The sequence below is a fragment of the Sus scrofa genome, chromosome 15, assembly GCF_000003025.6.
Source record: "Sus scrofa isolate TJ Tabasco breed Duroc chromosome 15, Sscrofa11.1, whole genome shotgun sequence".
In the NCBI taxonomy this organism is placed as follows: Eukaryota; Metazoa; Chordata; class Mammalia; order Artiodactyla; family Suidae; genus Sus; species Sus scrofa.
The window spans coordinates 130,411,571-130,431,925 of record NC_010457.5 but is presented as its reverse complement, the minus strand read 5'-3'; the positions used below and the strand labels follow the sequence as shown (position 1 = coordinate 130,431,925).

The 20,355-nt window shown below is 43.3% G+C and overlaps 1 protein-coding gene across 1 annotated transcript in view; it reads left to right on the top strand.

The window, feature by feature from the left end:
- Positions 1–17,767, top strand: part of DNER (delta/notch like EGF repeat containing) — a 339,885-nt gene extending 322,118 nt beyond the window's left edge. The window contains exons 12-13 of the mRNA XM_021076495.1: positions 10,717–10,963; positions 16,754–17,767. Of these exons, the coding sequence (XP_020932154.1) occupies positions 10,717–10,963; positions 16,754–16,865 (359 nt within the window). The 3' untranslated portion in view covers positions 16,866–17,767. The remainder of the gene's footprint in view (positions 1–10,716; positions 10,964–16,753) is intronic.

Genomic DNA, 20,355 nt, shown 5'->3' with positions numbered 1-20,355 from the left:
GACAAGTTCCATGCCTTGGGGGCAGAGAAGTATCTATTTGTAATTTTAAAATCCTATTTGTGAAGATAAATATATGGTGGAGTGTGGATAAAAAGTCAGGAACAGAAAGGATGCCCTTAAGTAGTTTTGAACTAAAAGTTTATAGATAATTATAAAAAACGTTATAATTTTAAAAAGGTAATTATAAAGCTTTAGATAATTATAAAGAATCTAAATTTTACCTCCCTCTGGTGATGATAATATAGGCAAAAGATATATAAGTTTGGAATAATAAAGATAAAAATTGCCCTCATAGGGAGTTCCCATCATGGGTCAGCAGTTAATGAACCCGACCAGGATCAGTGAGGATGCGGGTTCCATCCCTGGCCTCGCTCAGTGGGTTAGGATCCAGCATTGCCGTGAGCTGTGGTGTAGGTCACAGACACGGCTTGGATCCCAAGTGGTTGTGGCTGTGGCTGTGGTGTAGGCTGGCAGCTTCATATTCTAGTTCCATCATGTTCTAGCTGTGTGGCCTGGACAAAGAAATTTATCTCTTGGAACCTTATCTTTTTCACTTGTAAAATAGTGATAAGGAAGGTTACTGTGAGGACTAAGGAGGCAAATTTGTGCAGATCTCTGCTATGCAGTAGGCACTAAATAAATGCCATTTGTCCTTTCTCTTTCGGTTGACACAACTATAGCTCTTATACCATGAGCTACTCCTGGAGAGGACCAGCCTTTGGCAATTGTCACTTTAGATGATCTATGTCCAGGGCACAGACCGTTGTGAATGACTGGGTGCGACGGGACCCATCACACATCTCAGTACACACCTGGGTTCTCCGATTGCCCACAATAGCACTTTCCATTTGAGGATCTCATGTGTACCCCTTCATTCATCCAAAGGTATTGAAATAAATGTTATCACAGATTAGTTTCTGCTGGGTCCCAGTGTTGGATGCTTCCACCCTTGACCTGAGGGTAAGAATGAGAATAAGCGTATGAGGTTTGCGATGACACAGAAGTGAAACTGTTGGCCAGGGAAAGAGAGATGAATCTGAATCAATGGAATAGGTCTAAGAACCAGAAATGGAAGCAGAGTTTGGACTGTCAGTGGGCAGAGAAGATGTGAGAGGCTTCCAGTCCCATGTGAGCCATGGCCTCTGAGGTTTCTTTCTAACCCTGAACATCTAGGATCTTCTGAATTGGCTAGAAGACAAGGGGAGGGTGCCTGGAGGGTACAAGGTCAGGTCAGCAGATCTCAACAGGAGAGCTCAGATGTAGCAGAGAAGAGGGAGAACCATGGCACCTGTGGCTGCAGAGCATGAAGGGCCTGCGAGCTGTCAAAGGCAGTAAAGAAGCCTCCCATCAGCCTGCCCCCTTTCTGGTTCACTACACTTTAGCTACATTTGTCCTGCCTTCCCTTCCTTGAGCAGGTCAAGTTCATTCCTGGCATCAGAGCCTTTGCCTGAGCTATTCCCTATGGCTGGAGCTCCCTTCCTTCAGATTTTAGCACAGCTTTCTCAGCATTCAGGTCTCAGGTCGAATGGCACCTGCTCAGATGCCTTCCCTGACCATCTGTATTGGTTTCCTGATGTGGCTGCAGCAAATTACCACACATTTAATGGCTTAAAAGAGCAACAGGACTTTCTTCCTTCTGGAGTTTCTAGAGAATCTTCTTCCTTGCTTTCTCCAGCGTCTAGAGGCTGCCCCCCGTCCTTGGCTCACGGCCCCTTCCTCTGTCTTCAGAACTAGCAGTCATGTCTCAGATCCCTGCACCTACGCTCACATTTCCTTCTCCAGCTCTCCTACATCCCCCTTTCATTTTTAAAGACTCTTGTGATTATGTTGGGCCCATGTGGATGATTCAGGATCGCTTCTCTTTCTCGAGACCCTCGGCCTAATCACATCTGCAAAGTTCCTTTTGCCGTGTAAGGTAACATAGTCACAGATTTTGGGGAATAGGACCTTTGGAAACTATTATTTGGCCTACCATAGCACCATATCAATAGAGTCTCATTTCTCCCATTTATTCCTTTTTGTTTGTTTATTTTATTATTGCTTTTTTTTTTTTTTTTTTTTGCTTTTTAGAGCTACACCCAAAGCATGTAGAAGTTGCCAGGCTAAGGGTCAATCAAAGCTGCAGCTGGTGCTGCACCACAGCAGCAGCAATGCCAGATCTGAGCCACATCGTGACCTACCCCACAGCTCATGGCAACATTGGATCCCTGAGCAAGGCCAGGGATCGAACCCGCCTCCTCATGGATACTAGTCAGATTCGTTTCCACTGAAACGCAGTGGGAACTCTCCTCCCATTTATTAAAAATTATAGCATTGGGGGATGATTTAGAATTAACTGTTTCCCATCACAGCATCATCCTGAGCATGGTGATGACTGTTAACTTAAACTGATTAGAGGTGCAGGGTATGGTGAACAGAACGAGGGCTGCTCTCAGGACAGGGGCCTGGCTTGGTCCTGCCCCCCAACCAACCACAGGACAGTAGGAAGGTCCTGTGATCTCTCTGGAGCTCAGTTGCTTCCTCCAAAAGATGAAGGATTAAACAACAAAATGGTTAGTTGTTTTCCATCCTCAGCATTGTAGGATTCACCCCCAAAATAGTGTCATACTCTATCAGGAAGCATAAATTATACAAGGCGGGCATTTCCCAGTGCTTTTTCCCTGCAAGGCACCATAGAATGTTTCCTATCGCCCATGGAAAAGAGAAATCCAGCATGAAATACATCTGCAGGACTCACAAACACACGCCTAGAGTCCACGCAGATCTCCGTGAAGGGCTCTGCATGTGGAAAAGAGTCTACTTTCTCATCAGCCAACACTCGATTCCGAAACCTCAATGGGATTTAAACAACAAACTAATACCCTTTTAGTGGTTCCATGGCTCCCATGCCTAAGGTTAACCTTAAAAATGGACAGTTACTAGAAATTTGCTCCTGTAGAGCTATTATCTGGCTCCCCATCAGTATTAGGAAACAGAAACCTACCAGGCCACACCTATTTATCCACACCATCCAAAAAGGTGGGTCCAGAACTATCCTAAAAGGATCATTCAAGTAGCTGTGATATTTTGTACATATTCTGAAGCAAATGAAAACCTTAAGTTCTAGAAACTAATTAAAACAAGCCTGGTGAAGTTTTAATTCTGACACTTGTTCTTACCACTGATCAAACAAAACACAAAAACCAAAAAACCCTTGAGGAGAGTTCCGATTGTGGCTCAGCAGGTTAAGAACTGGAAGAGTATCCATGAAGATGCAGGTTCAATCCCTGGCCTCACTCAGTGGGTTAAAGATCTGGTGTTGCCACTAGCTTGGAGTAGGTTGCAGATGTGGCTCCGATTCAGTGTGGCTGTGGCTGTGGCTATGGCTCCAATTTGACCCCTAGCCTGAGAACTTCCATTTGCTGCAGGCGCAGCCCTAAAAAGAAAAAAAAAAATGTTTGGACTTTAATAAAATTTTTTTGACTTCCTAAAATCAAGTTCTCGAATTTAAAATTCTTATAAAGCTCTACATAGTGGTGTGTTTTATATCATCTGGGTTGGAGATGTAGGGCCTGTATAGTTAGTGTGAGTCCTGCTGACCGAGCATTGGCCAGTTCTTTTTCTCAAGCAGTTGAATCTGTGGTTACACTGTTGAATTAATGACTTTCTGCAGCTGAGAGGGAGGGAACAGGCTATCTTGGATTTATGCGTTCCATGACGAATGTTCTTATTGTCACACATTAAGCACAGTGCCCAGGATATAAAGATTAATGAAGCTGCTCTTGCCTTCAGCGTCTTGTAATCCAAGTGTGGTCATCGCATGTGGTGGGGCAGCTGTAAGACTTTGTGCAGGCAGCTCCAGGAACCCAAAGAAGGAGTAAAGATGGGTGTCTTGTCTTGGGCTTCTTCTCCCCTAAATGCATGGAAGTTAATACTGGTGGGAGAAGCCCATCCGTTATGTTACATGAGAAGTCTATCATACAAATAGATTTGGTCCTTTGGTTTTCATTTTTGTATAAACTAAGGATTTTTAAAAATAGGATTAATTAATCTTCTTCCCCATCGAGACTCCCACTTCACTCCCTAAATGTGACAACTCTTAGCCAATTATTGCAGATTCTTCCAGATGCTTTCAATCTCCATAGAGGTCCCGGTTTCTCCCATCCAAATGGGACTCATCTATAAGTACTATTCGGCATCTTGCCTTTATGCTTAATAATGTATCTGGAATGTTTATCCATGTTGGCTGAAGCAGATCTTCCTCAATTTTTTTTTTTTGTCTTTTGTCTTGAGGGCCACACCCATGGCATATGGAGGTGCCCAGGCTCGGGGTCTAATCAGAGCTGTAGCTGCCAGCCTACACCAGAGCCACAGCAATGCCAGAACCAAGCCACATCTGTGACGTACACCAGCTCACAGCAACGCCAGATCCTTAACTCACTGAACAAGGCCAGGGATCAAACCCACAACCTCATGGTTCCTAGTCGGATTTGTTTCCACTGTGCCACAACGGGAACTCCAGATATTCCTCCATTTTTTAACACTACACAGTTTTCCCATTTTTTAAGATGCTCTATAATTTATTCAACCAGACCCCTAGTGATAGGCGAGATAACCCATTTTCAGATTTCTGGTATTAAAAACAGAAGAGTGAATATTCTTCTATATGCATATACTTGTGTGAGAATATTAGTAGGAAAAATTCTTTTTTTTAAATTGATGTATAGTTGTTTAGCAATATTCTGTTTCAGTTATACAGCAAAGTGATTCAGTTATTATATATACATATTTTTTTTCAGATTCTTTTCCCTTATAGGTTATTGCAAAAAATTGAGTATAGTTCCCAGTGCTATAAGTAGAACCTTATTGGTTGAGTAGGATAAAGTCTTGAAAATGGAATGGCCAAATTAAGCGGTCCTTGAATCTTTCATGAGCATTTATTTACATATTGGCTTTTTGCCGATAAAACTTATCCTCTCAGAAGCAATGGTTTGGGGCCCGAGGTTGACTCACAGATCTTACTTAATCCATAATGACATTATTAAATACTTTGAGCAGCAACGTGCATTCTCCACTGACCATGAATGTCTGGGGCATCTTTTCAATGTTGAACACTCAGGCCCTCCCACCCACCGCTGCTCCTATCCCTGCCCAAGCCAAGCTGCTATTAAAATACATTAATGACTAAAGAAAGTCCAGAGGCCACACTACTGCCATTGGGACCTGGAGGGTGGCCCCTACACTATGCAGAGGCGCCTCAATCAGCCTCTCTCTGCCTCACTCCCTCCAGCAGCCAACCTGTCTTCCTTCCAGTCGCTCCCGCTGCTCTCCACCTCCTCCTGGGTCTTTGCCTGGGGCAGCCTTCCCTTGGCTCTTCTCCATCCCTGGTTAGTGCCACTCACCGTAGAGCCCCACTTTCTGTGGAGCCCATCACGAAAGCCTTCCTGATTCCCCATTTGGACAGAGCGTCTCTTGTCCTCTTCTGTGGCACTGCCGAGCTGGTCCCTGCCAGCTTAGCCCACTTAGACTAGAGGATCCACTTCTCTCTCAGTTTTCCTTTGCTCCTTATCCCAAGCACCCAACACAATGTCTGACAGTGTGCTTATTGACACTTATTCAATGTTAACTGTGAAAGCACTTTAGAAAATACAAAACCTGAAGTTTGCCTTGTAGCTTGGTGCTTTAAGGATTGGGTGTTGCCGTGGCTGTGGCACTGGCTCCAGCTGTGGCTCCAATTCAGCCCCTGGCTGGGGAACTTCCATATGCCATGCATGAAGCTGTTAAATAAAAAAAGAGAAGAAAATACAAAACCTCAAACAAACTATGTGCTTAAATCAAGATGCAAAAATGCAAAAACTAAAAATAGATCTACCATGTGATCCAGCAATCCCACTCCTGGGCGTATATCCAGAGAAAACCATAATTTGAAATCTGTGTTCATATATTTACAATAACCAAGACCAGGTAAACAACCCCTATTTGCAATAACCAAGACAAGGTAAACAACCCAAGTACCCATCGACAGAGGAATGGATAAAGATGATGTAGTACATATATACAATGGAATACTACTCAGCCATAAAAAAGAATGAAACAATACCTTTTGCAGTAACATGGACCTAGATATTACCATACTTAGTGAAGTAAGTCAGGCAAATATCATAGATATCCTTTATTTGTGGAATCTAAAAAAATGATATAAACGGATTTATTTACAAAACAGAAATAGATTCACAGGCATAGAAAACAAATTTGTGGTTGCCAAACAGGAGGGGAGAAGGATAAATTAGGAGTTTAGGATTAAAATATACACACTACTATATGTAAGATAGATAAACAACAAGGATATACTCTACAGCACGGGGAACTATACTCAGTATCTTGTAATAACTCATAATGAAAGAGAATGTAAAAAAAGGCTATCTATATATTTATATATAGAGATATAAAATTGAATCACTTTCCTGTATGCCTGAAACTAACACAAACTGTACTTCAATTGAAAAGTGATTTTAAAATGCTCCCTTGGACCCAGAAGTGCAACATTTTCTCTGAACAGTTTGTGTGTGTGTCTTCCTGGTCATGCACCTGCCGAGACCGATGAAGTCATCACATCCAGTGTGTTCTGGTGCTTGATTCTTCCCCAAGCTGTGCTGCAGCCAGCATAGTAAATGATTCACGCCCTGGGGCTCCCAGGATGTGGCAGAGCAATAACTTCCGGATGAGAGGGCACCTGCGTCCATCCCGTGCAGATACCTTTGCAGCTTTGCGGACCCAGTGTTGAATTTATTCAGATCCAGCCTGGCCACTAACCCCATTAGCATGTAAAGCAGCCACGTTCACTTATCAGACACATTTTAGATGACAGTAAGGTAGAAAAAGCAAAGGGCAGGGGCCAGGAGGGAGAGGAGAAACTGAAGTTTTAGGAGACATTTGGAGAAAGTTTCCCCCCAAATCCAAACAGCTCGGAATTCAGAGTTTGGGGAAATAGAGCAGATGGTCAGAAATGCAAGCAGTTCAGGCAGCTCAGCAGGCTGGGACGGGGTGCCAAGCACGTAAACCAGAGCGGTCGTTTTTCCACTGTAGCGGCCATGTGGTTGTGCACTGGCTGTGGATACACAACCGTGCAATGCGTAGGCTATTTACACAAGGATGTGCCTCCCTAGGAACTCATCAAGAACTTCCCTGCCACGGCAATCAGATCCGAGCCCTCTACCATGCTGGCGTCAAAGCAGCACTGGCTGCCCTTGCGTTGTTGCTCAGTGGGTGTTACAGCAAACTCTGTGAGCGTTGGCCTCCAGCCTACAACTGAATTTTTCAGAGAATGTCAAAATACTTGGAAATCGAGTGAGTCATGCTTCTCTTCCAGCCAGAAAAATGAGTTGTCTCTCTCTCAGTGTGCACCAGGTATTGCCAAGTGAAATGGCTGCCAACATGGGGATGGAGCCTTGGTTTTCATTTCACACAGCGCCTTCTCTCTTCCATGGCAGCCATTTATTTGCCATGATTTATGGTCTTCCATCTGCTTGTGTATGACTTGGCTCACGCGGCACAGTGCACACACTGATGGTCAGTCTCCCTGCTCCACCAGCTTTGGGGGCTCAGGCAGGAAAGCTTCAATGGCAAAACCAGACTCTGAAGGCCTTGGTGAAAAACTCAGGAGTCAGAAGGTCTAGACACAAACTCCGAAGTCACCTCATTTGTCCCGCCTGGTCTTCTGAAACTCTCAGGAACTGGCCAGGTTTGGGGCATGGGTCCGTTTTCCATCAAGCTTCTAAGAAAGTGTCTGTATACTTGGATCCTTGTTTGGGTGTTTAGTTGTGCGCTTCTGCAGCTGGTGACGTTTCAAGGGAAGGAAGAGCTTATTCTTAGTTTGCAGGGCCTCTGAAAATGTCACTGAGATGAGAGTATGAGGACCCAGAGGTCTCAAATACTCTCACCTAAAATGGAACAGTGTAAAGAGCCCCGAGGATTTCACTGGAATTCAGGACCATTTTCCCACTCACTCCTGAATCCCATTTCCAGGCAGCCGGAGTCCTGAAGTAGAAATGCTGGCCTGGGGGTGGGGGAGGAGGTGAGGGTGTTAGTAGAGAAGGCATCCTCTATTCCACATGAGTTTAGCTTTGCTTTGGTCTTACCTCGCTTATTATTATTATTATTATTATTATTATTATTGGTAATGGCTGCACCTGTGGCGTGTGGAAGTTCCTGGGTCAAGGATGGAACTTATACCTCAGCAATGACCCAAGCTGCTACAAAGACAACTTCGGATCCTTAACCCACTGCACCACAGCAGGAACTCCTACCTAGCCTAGCCTTTTTAATTTTCACAGCTTCCTTTCAAATCCTGGTCATGTTTTCTGGACCATTGCATTTATATGCAGGTCTGTAAATGGGACATAATTTAACACTCTTGACCTGTGCCAGACACAGGGATTATGTACCATCCTTTCATTTTTTTCCTGTCTCTGCAGGCTGGTGTTTTTTGAACAAGGACAGGGCAGTGCTGGATAATCTTCAGCTCAGAGTGTATACCTTGGAGACAACATCCTCCTCCTCTGTATCTCCCTCTCCCACCATCACAGCTGCCCCTCCTTAGGGGCCACTCACCATGTGCCCAGCAGTGGACTTGCTTACTTTTCTTTGTGTGTGTGTGTGTATAATTATTATTATTTTGTCTTTTTGCCATTTCTTGGGCAGCTCCGCGGCATATGGAGGTTCCTAGGCTAGGGGTCGAATCGGAGCTCTAGACGCCAGCTTATGCCAGAGCCACAGCAACGCAGGATCCAAGCTGCATCTGCGACCTACACCATAGTTCACGGCAATGGCAGATCCCTAACCCACTGAGCAAGGCCAGGGATCGAATCCACAACCCTATGGTTCCTAGTCAGATTCATTAACCACTGAGCCATGGCGGGAACTCCTCTTTGTATATTTTTAAACTTACGCTCACAACAAGCCCATAGGGTATATGTTTCAATTTTCACCTTATAATGAGGAAATGGAGGCTCAGGGAGGTCAAGGAAATGAGATGTTGCAGCTGGGAAAGCAAGGTTGGTGTGATCCCAAGGCTCGTACTCCTTCTACTAGTTATGCTGGAAGATAATCCCATGGGTGTTTTCAGATGACTTACTGCTTGTTTTTTATTATTATAAAGAGACTATTTTTTTTTAAGTTGGAAAAGGCTGAGAAGTATACAGAAAGAAATAAAAATCACTTGTAATTCTGCCTTTCAGAGATCCCTGTTGCTAGCATACTGCTCTGTGAGGCAGAAACAGAGAACTTGGACCTAGATTTGCAGTCAACATACTCACCCAGGAAGGGACATCAATTTCTTAGGCTTCATCTATTAAGTGGGGAGAAAGAATAATAGCTCTTCTGGTGGTTATGGCGACTAAATGAGATGTTTTCAAAAAGCTTAGGGTAGTAAGAAAACGACAAGTGTGTAGATAGACATTTTAAGCTCACATGTGATTGTACTATACAGCTGGGTGCTAGTAACGTTGTTTTATTCTTTTTGATGAATAGCTGTCCATCTCTCAAAGAGTTGAATATTTAGATTGTTTCCCATTTTTCTATTTTTATGCATTGTGTGGATAGAGAATATGAGGTTGAAGGACTCTAGCTATATCTGTATCATTTTATTTCTTTTCAAAAAACCTTTAGAAAGCAAAGAAAGTCAAATGTAAACATTTATTAACTTTTGAGGGGTATTTGTGTGTCCGTGCCTATTTTCTGAATTTTTAAAATAAATGCCTAATAGCTGATGATCTAACATTTAAAACTTGTGCTGCTAGGATGAACATCCTTGTACACAGGGCTTTATGCATTTCAAGGACCAGTTCCCCAAGCATAAATTCTGAAAATTGGAATTTGGGGGTCAAGGGATACTCCAGTTTAATTCACACAGGGGTTATATATCAATTCACACAATCCCTATTTCTGTACCCTTGTCAGCTGTGGTTATAAAAATCTAGAAATAATATTTGGGAATTGATACAGAAGCATTTAAAATATAATTATGAAGCTAAACAATTTTCTGCTTATATTTCCTTGGCTGATTCCTTTTTTTTTTTTTTTTTTTTTTTTTTTGTCATTTTGCCATTTCTTGAGCCACTCCCACAGCATATGGAGGTTCTCAGGCTAGGGGTCTAATTGGAGCTGCAGCTGCTGGCCTACACCACAGCCACAGCAACGTAGGATCCGAGCTGCGTCTGTGACCTACACCACAGCTCACAGCAATGCCGAATCCTTAACCCACTGAGCAAGGCCAGGGATCGAACCTGCAACCTTATGGTTCCTAGTCGGATTCATTAACCACTGAGCCACGACGGGAACTCCCCAATTCCTTTTTACAGTCTTTGTCAATTTTTCTATGGTATGTTCCTGATTTTTCCTAGTGATTTATAAAAGTCCTTATAGATTAAGAATATTAGCCCTCCACAGTTCCCACTCTGGCCCAGTTGGTTAAGGATCTGGCATTGCCTTAGCTGTGGCATAGGTTGAAGCTGAGGCCTGGTTTTGATCCACAGCCCTAGAACTTCCATATGCCACGGGTATGGCTGAAAAAGAAGAAAAAAAGATTATTAGCCCTTGGTCTGCATTTATCCATGGAAAGTCATTCTTCCCACTTTGAATGGCCCTCATATTTTAAGTTCCCAGTGGAAGATCAGGAGAGTCCTCCCTGTTCAAAAGGCCACAACTCACCCCCAGCCATTGGCTTATTTCCGCCTTCAGACCTCCAGTGGAAGTCCGGGCACATGGCGGAGAGTCTCACCAACATGCCTCGGCACTCGCTCTACATCATCATCGGCGCCCTCTGTGTGGCCTTCATCCTGATGCTGATCATCCTGATCGTGGGGATTTGCCGCATCAGCCGCATCGAGTACCAGGGCTCTTCCCGGCCGGCCTACGAGGAGTTCTACAACTGCCGCAGCATCGACAGCGAGTTCAGCAATGCCATCGCCTCCATCAGGCATGCCAGGTGGGTGGGCCGAGTCGGGAGGGAGGGAGATGCTGCTTTCAAATGCGCATCGTCGGTACCAGGGTTGCGGCATAAGCAGGACTTGACATCTGCATGGAGGATGTCAAATCATTAAACGTAGGCTCTGGGTAGTGTCGGGGGATGGATCTTGACATAAGGACACCTCTTTAATTTGCTGCTAGTTTTCTGCTTTTCACTGAATACATTCATTCATGTAATCTGTGTTTATCTGACTCATTCACTGGGTAAAATATTTTTTGATTATTCCTTTTTGGAATGTCTTCAGCTATGTTCTTCAAACAGTGTGGCTATAAATTATACCATTTCATTTAAGGCATTACTTAAAGAGAGTCAAATGACTATAATTTTGCTGTTAGAGTTCTTCAGTGTATGAAATAGTGTCCTCTCTTGGAGAAAAGACTCCTGGGCAGACAGCGGTTAGTGTGATAGGGAAAGAGCATGAGTTCAGATGTCTGAGGTACCTCGTTAAGCCCTCTGCTCCATGACCTGACTGTGTCTTAGGCAGATGATTTAACCTTCTACAAATACAGTTCCCTCAACTGCAGGAAGGGCTACCAACCTCCTTAAAGAGTTATGATGATCAAATTAAATTACAGATATTAAAGGACTGTATAAACAGATAACAGCATATTTACTTCTCCAAATCTATTACAACACGGAAAAAATCAGCTAATCTAAGTTCGATTTTTTTGGTGATGAATATTCTCTATAAAAATAATAGTGGTATTGTGTGTTAACCCATCATTAGTAGATAGAACCATCTAAAGCACACAATTCAGAAAGTGTGATGCAGCAAAAAGTGGGCTGAGCTTGGTATCAGGATTGGGCCTATTAGCTGTATAATCTTTATTGGGACATCCTGATTGACACTGATCAAGACACAAGCAAATCCAAATTCTGGCTGAAGGGCAGAGAAGCTCAGAGGCTCAGAAAGTTGGCTTTTTTCAAAAGGAAACCGCCAAACCCAAGACTCAGATCTTAGGGTGAGTCCCATGGAAGCAAAAACCAGAATATGGCTTCCAGGGAGAGGAGCCAGTGGAAGAGAGAAGTTGGAGAACAAAGAGCATCTGCCCCAAAGCCAAGGGCAACTTCTTTGTGAAAGCTGCACTAGCCTCACTTCTACAACTTTGAGGGAGAAGAGAGAGTTCAACCCCCTTCCAGATCAAGCCCTGCAGATCAGCCGCGTCATGGGTACCTTCTTTTAAGAGTCAACTCAGCAGCACAGCTCCCAAGAAGCCCTACACCAATCCCTGCAAATCTCATCTTAATTGTTCATTTGACTCTTTCCTCTTAAAAGGCAGAGGGTTTTACCGCTGTATCTTCAGTGGGTCCTGGCTCTTGGTAGACCTCCCTAAAATACGAGGTCTGACGTGAGTGAACAATCTCAGTTAGGGGTTGGCATAGAATGTCCTGACCAGCCTGAGAAGTAGACTCATCCCAGGGCACCCGCTTAGTAATTGGTACCAGCCTGTAGGAGTATTTGGAATATCCTGAAGTCATTGGATGAGACATAGAGAAGATAAAATGATGAGGAAAATAGACAAGTTCCTTTGTTGCTCAAAAGTTTTCCCAGAGGGGCTTCGTTCACCGGAGAAGAGCAGAATCTATGACTCTATACAGGGACGTATTGGGAGACCCGGTGAATCAGATTTCCTTCTTCCTCCCCTACCCCAAGGGATCTCTGGCTAAGGTCTTTTTGCACTGAAGAGGAAGAGTATTTTATCTCAGCCCTGGATTAGGTTAAGATAGATTCTTCTGGGCTTCCTGCTTATGTAGCCTACTGAGAAGGTATTTAACTGAATACTCTTGGAAGGAAAGATAAACTTGAAAGCATTTACAAACCTGGTTCTTATTTGGCACTGATTTTTATCAAAAATATTTACTGCAGAATTCCTAGCCAGCAAACTCCTGCATGCACCAGTGACTGCAGATAAAATTGACGTTAATGCAATATCTTCCCAAATATCTTGGAACATTCCTGTTTAAAAATTTATTCACCGATGACCTGTGATTTCTATGGCATGGCTCTCCAGAGGTCCTGGTTGGATCTCTGGCTGGTTGGTCCCTTTGTTCCCTTTTCCTGGAAACTCTGTAAAGGTATTGACAAGTGAGTCTTTTTGTCATTCCCCTCTTCCTAGTTTCCTGCAGCAGCCTAGGACTAACACCCATTTCATGGCCCATGGCCACTAGCTTGGAGGTGACATTAAATTAGCTCGGAGGTGCCATTGGATCTGAATGACTGCAGCTCAGAAGCTGTGTAGTGGGTCATCTGTGAAGTTCACCAGTGACCCAGGAAGCATCTAGTGATTCTGATGTTGGTACTGATGCTGGATTGAGAAGGAGCCCCATGTCTCTCTTGTCCTAAGAGTCATCTGTTCTACAGCCTCTTAGTCTACACTCAGGCTGGAGAGACTTTGTCATTGACAGGAAGCAGTAAAACCATGACCTTCCAGGTTCTGCATCTGAGGTCACATCTTGTTGCTGATGGCTCACTGCTCTACTAGCTATAAGTGCCCAACCAGAGAAAACAAACAAAAAGAGCCGTGAAAGGGCAAAGTCACTTTTTCTCAAAAAGCATCTCCCAGTGTGAGCCTTTTTAAAGGTCACGTCCACCTGATCTCCTCCATCGTAGTGTTTAGCTGTGGACCTCCAGGGGGATGTGAAATAACAGAATGTACACACTTTGACCTCCTTCACAACTGGTTTTGGTATCTTTTGCTTCTTTAGTAAAATGAAGTGCACAAGACTAGTCACCGAATATGATGTCTGAGCTGTTAGTAACATTGATACCACAGCTTCCACAACTTCTACAAGTGCTTCTGTGATGGTTAATGCAGCCGGACATGATGCTAAACCCTTTGGAGAGAGGAACTATGTGTGATTCTTTACAGTCTTCATCAATGCAAAATATTTTAGACTTTGTGGGCCATACAGTCTCTGGATTTCTGTGACCACTCAACTCTGCCTTTGCTGTGTGAAAGCACCAGAGACATTATGAATGAAGTGCAACTGTGTTCCAATAAAACTCTGTTAAAAACATGGGAAACAGGCTGCCATTGGAATGTAGGCTGTAGTTTGCTAATCCCTGGTCTACAGTATAATAAATTAATGCATATAATTATAATTTATAAAATTATAGACTTATCTAGCTTCCATTTTTAACTATTCAAATATCCCTTTATGATGAGGAAAAACACTGCATTATTTTAAAAAAAGCACAGTTACATGAAGACTCTTGCCATAACATAGGCAAGCTCTTACATTGGCTTAGTACCTGAGAATAAATGGAATTCTATAGGTGTTAGCTTATTTCCTAACATCCACCCCATTCTGAGACACAAAGGAAATAGAAAAGGCTGTTAGCGCTGTAGATTTAGATGGGAATGCACATTCAATTTGCACTGAATGTGAGCGCGCTGCTGTGGTTGGTGTGGGAGACTCAAGGAGAGTCTCATTTCATTTTATTGTGTTTTGAAAACCGCCTTAGCTTCCCTGTGGTAGCTGTTGCAGTTTGGAGACCTCTGTATCTCACCTAAGGAATTTGGACAGGCTCCTTAGCATAAGAGAAGTCATATGGCTGTGCCATAGTGCAAGGAATCCTGCTCCATGATGGTGCTAGGGGCGTTAAGGGCGTTAAGCCTACCTTGGCCAGGTTCCCTTTGTAACCAGAATTATACTTTGTGACCCATACTGTTTGGCGTCCGTTAACACTGTGCACATGGCTGAATTTCCCATCTAGACATGAGGCAAGGCTTCAGTGGTCCTTGTCCTTCAGTTGACTTTGCCTGTGTACAGTGGACACGTGGCGGCTTTTGAGTGGTTTCAGCTCTCGTTGAATTGTTGAGGATCATAGGGTCTGGGACACTCATCCTCAGACTTGCCTGGTCAGTATTCAGCTCCATGACAACAATTTAAGATTAAAGCTCTTTGAACTATAGCTTGTTGATGCATAGCTAACAGGGAGGCATTTAACTTTCTAGATTTGGAGGAAACAAATTCTTCTTCAAACTGGAGTCATAGAAAAAAATAAAATGGGTATTTTAAACATATGTGCAACCTATTAAATTGCTTGGATTATTCCTCTTCACCAACCAATTGATAATAGGTTACATTTGATTTGCTGACTCTCTCATCTGAGTTCCTGCAAGACATTGTCCCATGGCTACCATATTTGGATACAGAGAGCTTAATGCTGGGATTTCTGATTTTTAAAATTAATTAAAATAATATTATTAGTGGTATACTGTTACCAGCATATCTAGCTATGTTATGAGAAACAGATTGTCAAAATACTTGCTCCTTAAAGTAGCCTCTGAAATTTTCAGACTTGGGAGAAAGTGTTTTGATCCAGTTGGCTTTTGCATTGTTGTCCTTTTCCTCTTCTCAGATTAGGCAGACCTCAGTCAATTTAGATAAACAGACCGCAGGCTGGAGTCCAGCCCGCATTTGTGCCCACACACTCCAGACCTTCGGTGAGGCTACAGTTCGGGCATGATTTTATCGAAGACTTTTTAATATTGCCCCAAGAGCTGTGGTTTCTTGCACTCCCAAAGGCTGGTAAATTTTGAGTGAATTGGAATACAGGTCAATGAATGTTTAAAAATAAAAGATGATATGAAGAATGCAACTTTTTCTGACTTCCCACTCAATTTTTGCTTCTCATCTCTGTTTGCGAGAAGACAGACTTTCCAAGAACTCAAAGGCACGAGATCAGAAAGGTGGGGAGATGGGATTAAAGCCATGGGAAATAAGCCCCTCAAAATCCTTGGGGGCCCTTCCTGGCAATCCTTTTAAAATACGAGGTGCTTTTAAAATTTCTTTTTTGCAAGGGCCCTGTTGGACTCGGAAACAGGTAAAACATAGTCTATAAAAGGGAGGCGGAGTGGGGGCCAGAGGGAAATATCGCTTCCATCATGTTGCCCTCAAGGGGGCCTTTGGAGGTGAGGCCTTGAATGGGAAGAGACCACCCAGGAGTTCATTTGGCTTTATTTTAATAACTGCCATTTTAACACCGGTTTGGCAGGAAGTCCTGAGATTGGATTTTGACACTCCTGGCTTCTGTGCTTAAGTCCAGCTGTCAAGGGGCTTTTGATATATACACGTCTGTTGGGACAATGGCTTTGTGCTCAGAGAAGAAACAAGGGCCTGTGTGCAGATGGGGGTTGGGGAGTGATTGGGGTGGGATGGGACGAGGGTATAACCGTGCGTGTCGTGGACTAGCAGCTCCTTATTGGAAGTCATTTCCTCCCTTGGCCCTTCTCCTTGTCTTGGGCCCTCAGGTGGCCTCTGAGCCCCCACAGCCCTCCTGCAAGTTTGCAGAGGAACCTGCACAGTCCAGAGGAACCCACCCCGCCATTGTGCATTTCAGGCACTAGACTGGATGTAAAATAAATTCGCCTCTCCAAATCGTTCAGGGTCTTTGGGATGAAAAAGACAAATCAATACACGTTTTCTTAAATCCTATTAGAGAGCTGTCACGCCTGACTGCTTTTCCAAGATTTAACCTGCAAGCTTCAATATTAATATTTGGACTGTCCATTTTGTGAAATCCATTTTTTTTTTTTTGCCTCCCACACCAAAGACTAATATTTCTGCTCATTCAATGTTAATATCAGGAAGTCTTAAATTCTACTTGCTAGAGAGTTTATTTCAGAGCATTTTTATAGTTCCATTAGATTCTTAAAGATAAGTTATTCTCTCCACTCAACTTTAATGGGACCCGAGAGCCGATTTTTCTCTAACCAGAGTCCTCCCTCCCTGTGATTTCAGGTTTGGAAAGAAATCCCGACCTGCCATGTATGACGTGACCCCCATCGCCTACGAGGATTACAGCCCCGACGACAAGCCCTTGGTCACCCTGATTAAAACAAAAGATTTGTAATCTTTTTTGGGGATTATTTTTCAAAAAGATGGGCTACTACATTCATTTAAATATTTTTAAGAAATTAAAAAGCTTAAGAAGTTTAAAATGTTAGCTGCTCAAGAGTTTTCGGTAGGATATTTAAGAACTAATTTTCTGCAGCTTTTAGTTTGGAAAAACTATTTTAAAAAGGGGATTTGTGAAATCCACCCATAGCCTATGTTTTAATGTACTTTCAGCTCTCTAAACTGTATGCTTTGACCAGTGGGTACGCTTTCCACAGTAGGTATTATCACAAAACCCAGATTTATTGTCTAATCAAGGTCCAGTTTGTATCTGACGTGTGAGTGCTGGCTTTCTGAGTAGAGTTAGGAAACACATGTAGAGTATGAACCATAATACAGTATACCCGTTACTTAAAAAGAAGTCTGAAATGTTTGTTCTGTGAAAAAAAGAAACTAGTTAAATGTATTATTCCTAACCTGAATGAAATTAGCCTTTGCCTTATTCTGTGCATGAGTAAGTAACTTATTTCTTCACTGTTTTGTTGAACCTTGTGGAAACCGGAAACATTCTTTTGAGTTTGTTGTTTGTCATTTTCGTCAACGGTCATCAAGCTAGGCCTTGAAAACATACATGATACCAGGGCCTAGTGAGGCAAATTAGGATTGACTTGAACCTGTGTTTTCTTTTACAAGTCAAGGTTTTTATATTGTGAGTAAATTAGATTTTACTTCGGGGTGGTTCGTTGCTAAGAGGTAGTAACTGTAAGAGGTACCAGTTCCTTCAGTAGTAAGTATTTCTCATAGTGCATCTTTATTTATATCCAGGACATTTTTGTGGCTGTGTTTGATTGATATGTGCTCTTTCTGATTCTTGCTAATTTCAAAGAATATTGAATAAATGTTACCAAGTCAAGGATATACTTGTCTCTCAGGTTTTTTGTTTTTAAGTATATAAAATGTTTGGATTTGATACAGATTGTCGAACAAACAATCCTGCTGGGTTTTTATGTTTTAAATATTCCAAGGAGTACACTTTTGGGTGGCTGGAGCCATTCCCAGTGCCTTCTGGGAGCCCTCTTGGCCTCCTAATCATCACTGAACCGTCCTTCCCTTCTTGTAAAGATGAAAGGTGGAAAAAAGTAACAACAATTCTCATCTTAACTCTTGCATCAGAATTTGCCAGTGAAATGCAGCACATGGGACTGTTGAGGTGCATTGAAATCAAGAAAGCTTCCGAGACTGGATGTGCAGGGAATCTAATGTATGCTGCTCTCCCGTGGGGGCCAAATGAAAATGCCTTAGCAGACAGAACCTGGGTCCTTAGAAGCTGGAAAGCAGCTTAGAGCCACCCTGTGTTAGATTCCATTTTGCACCCAAATGCTGCATGGAAGTCCCAGAGTATTTTTTTAAAAAGCCGACTTTATCTTCACATGGGAACATTTGGTAAGACAAAGAGAAGCCCTGAAACCAGGTGCCAGGGAGGGTTTTAGGCAAAAAGAAGTATTTAAGATGTTTTCCTTCTTCCTCTTCCCTTAAAACAGCTGTCTCCAATCCTGCAAGCAACATAGCAATACACCCACACTCTGGTTATTAAATGATACAGTGCAGTAGATTAATACGTTTTAGTTTGTTTCAGCTCATAAGCATATGAACCGGGCTGGTTGAGCAGCCATGGGGACACATGCAGGCCTTCCTTACTTCCATCTTCTGGGGGGGAAGGATTGTGTGGTTCACAGACACTTCCATCTGCAGGAGGCAGCCTGGAAACTGTGTCTTCTTGTTGACTCCCTGTTGTGGTCCGTGCACACAGGCTGGAAAGAGAATTTTCCAGCATAGCCAGGTGAAGAGAAAGAAGAGTTTATTGAGGTAAGAGATGCTGCTAACACAGTGGGACAGCTTCCTGATAATCAGGGAGAATGCCTGGTTGTGTCTGCTTTTATAGTCCAGGAGGAGGGCAGAGGTCTTAGGATACACCTGCTGGCCTGATGATTGGGTGGGGAAAGAGGGGTCTTACGATACACTTACTGTTAAGTTAACCCTATAGGTGTGGGGTGAGGAGTGGGCCAAATACCTTCCCTAGAGGGGAAGAAGGAGTAGGCCAGGTTGCTCAAGGTGGAGGAGGGGGCATTACAATGAGACAGGTGAAATGATGAGAAGGGTCAGGTAATTCTAGGCTGGCTGCTTTGAATTCTAGCTCCTTGAAGGGACCTTGAAGTCCCACATCCCCTGAACACCCAAGGCCAGTGTCAGTGCTCTTACAGCCTTCATTTAGAAGCTGCCTCCATTACACCCTCTCCAATAATTTTCAGTTTTCCCAATTTTAAGTTCATTATACATGATACCCCTTGGTTGCAAAACTAAATGGTCTTTTATGGGTGATAACTTATCTTTGTAAAGCAAATTAATGGCACCTACTCATCTAGGGAGTGGGCGGACTTTTCTGCCATCTGACAGTCTGAGAGACAACATTTAACGACTTTGGCTTATTCATTTGGATGTTCAATAATAATACCTCTCACTGAGCCCTTGTTCTGTGTCGGGCAGATGATAAGCAGCAAAACCTGTGTAAAAGACTTCTCGCTTCCAAGTTCATAGCCTGTTTTGAATCAGATCATCATCTAACGACAATCTAAACAAGTACAGAATCCCACATTGAAGAGCCTGGTGTGGGAAAGGTGAACACTGCAATTTGGCAGCTGCTTTGTAGCAGAGTGGCTTGGAACCTTCAACCATTTCCTCGTGAACAACTTCGGACCCATCACTTTCCATAATTTGGAAAACAGGATAATGATAGGACCTCCCCTGGTCATTGTGAGAGTTAAATACCAGCATGGATGTAAATCACTTAGTCCACCCCCAGCACACATTAACCATTCAGCACATCAGCTATTACTGTGGCTGCTTTTGTTCGTATTTTAGATACAACGGTATCATGAGTAGGCTAATAAGCCTGCTTAGATGGTTAAAGTCTGGGGTCTGCAGTTCCTGCCTGGGTGGTGGATGAGAAACCGTGGAGCAATTCCTCTGAGTGTGTCACTCTGCCATCTTGTTTAAGTTGCTACTTTGCCATATTTGTGAGGAAAAAACCCAAAAACCAAAAAACACTTAACAAGCAAGAGCAAACTACTGCCCAGGACTTGTTGAACTGGCGATAGTCACAACTTAGTGGAGTGAGTCAGCATGTGCCCCGATGCGTGGGTTCTCATAGGACAACTGTAGGTGGCAACAGGGCTTCTAGTGCCCTAGAAATGGTCCAGCAGTGTCTCCAGCTCATTCTGAAGTTTTTTCCAGAGCCCTTTGTTCTTCCAAGGAAATGGCACACACAGATAAATCATTGCCAAGTGTTTTAAATTTAATTCCCGAGAGCTGGTTTCTCTGACATATGTACCAAGGTCTCCACTTAGTACTGTCAGGCTTGTAGCCGCTGGCCTTAGATCACCAATCCTGCCTCTACCCTAATGGTCTCTGCTTCTTCATTTCATGGGACTATACATTTTTAAACAGTT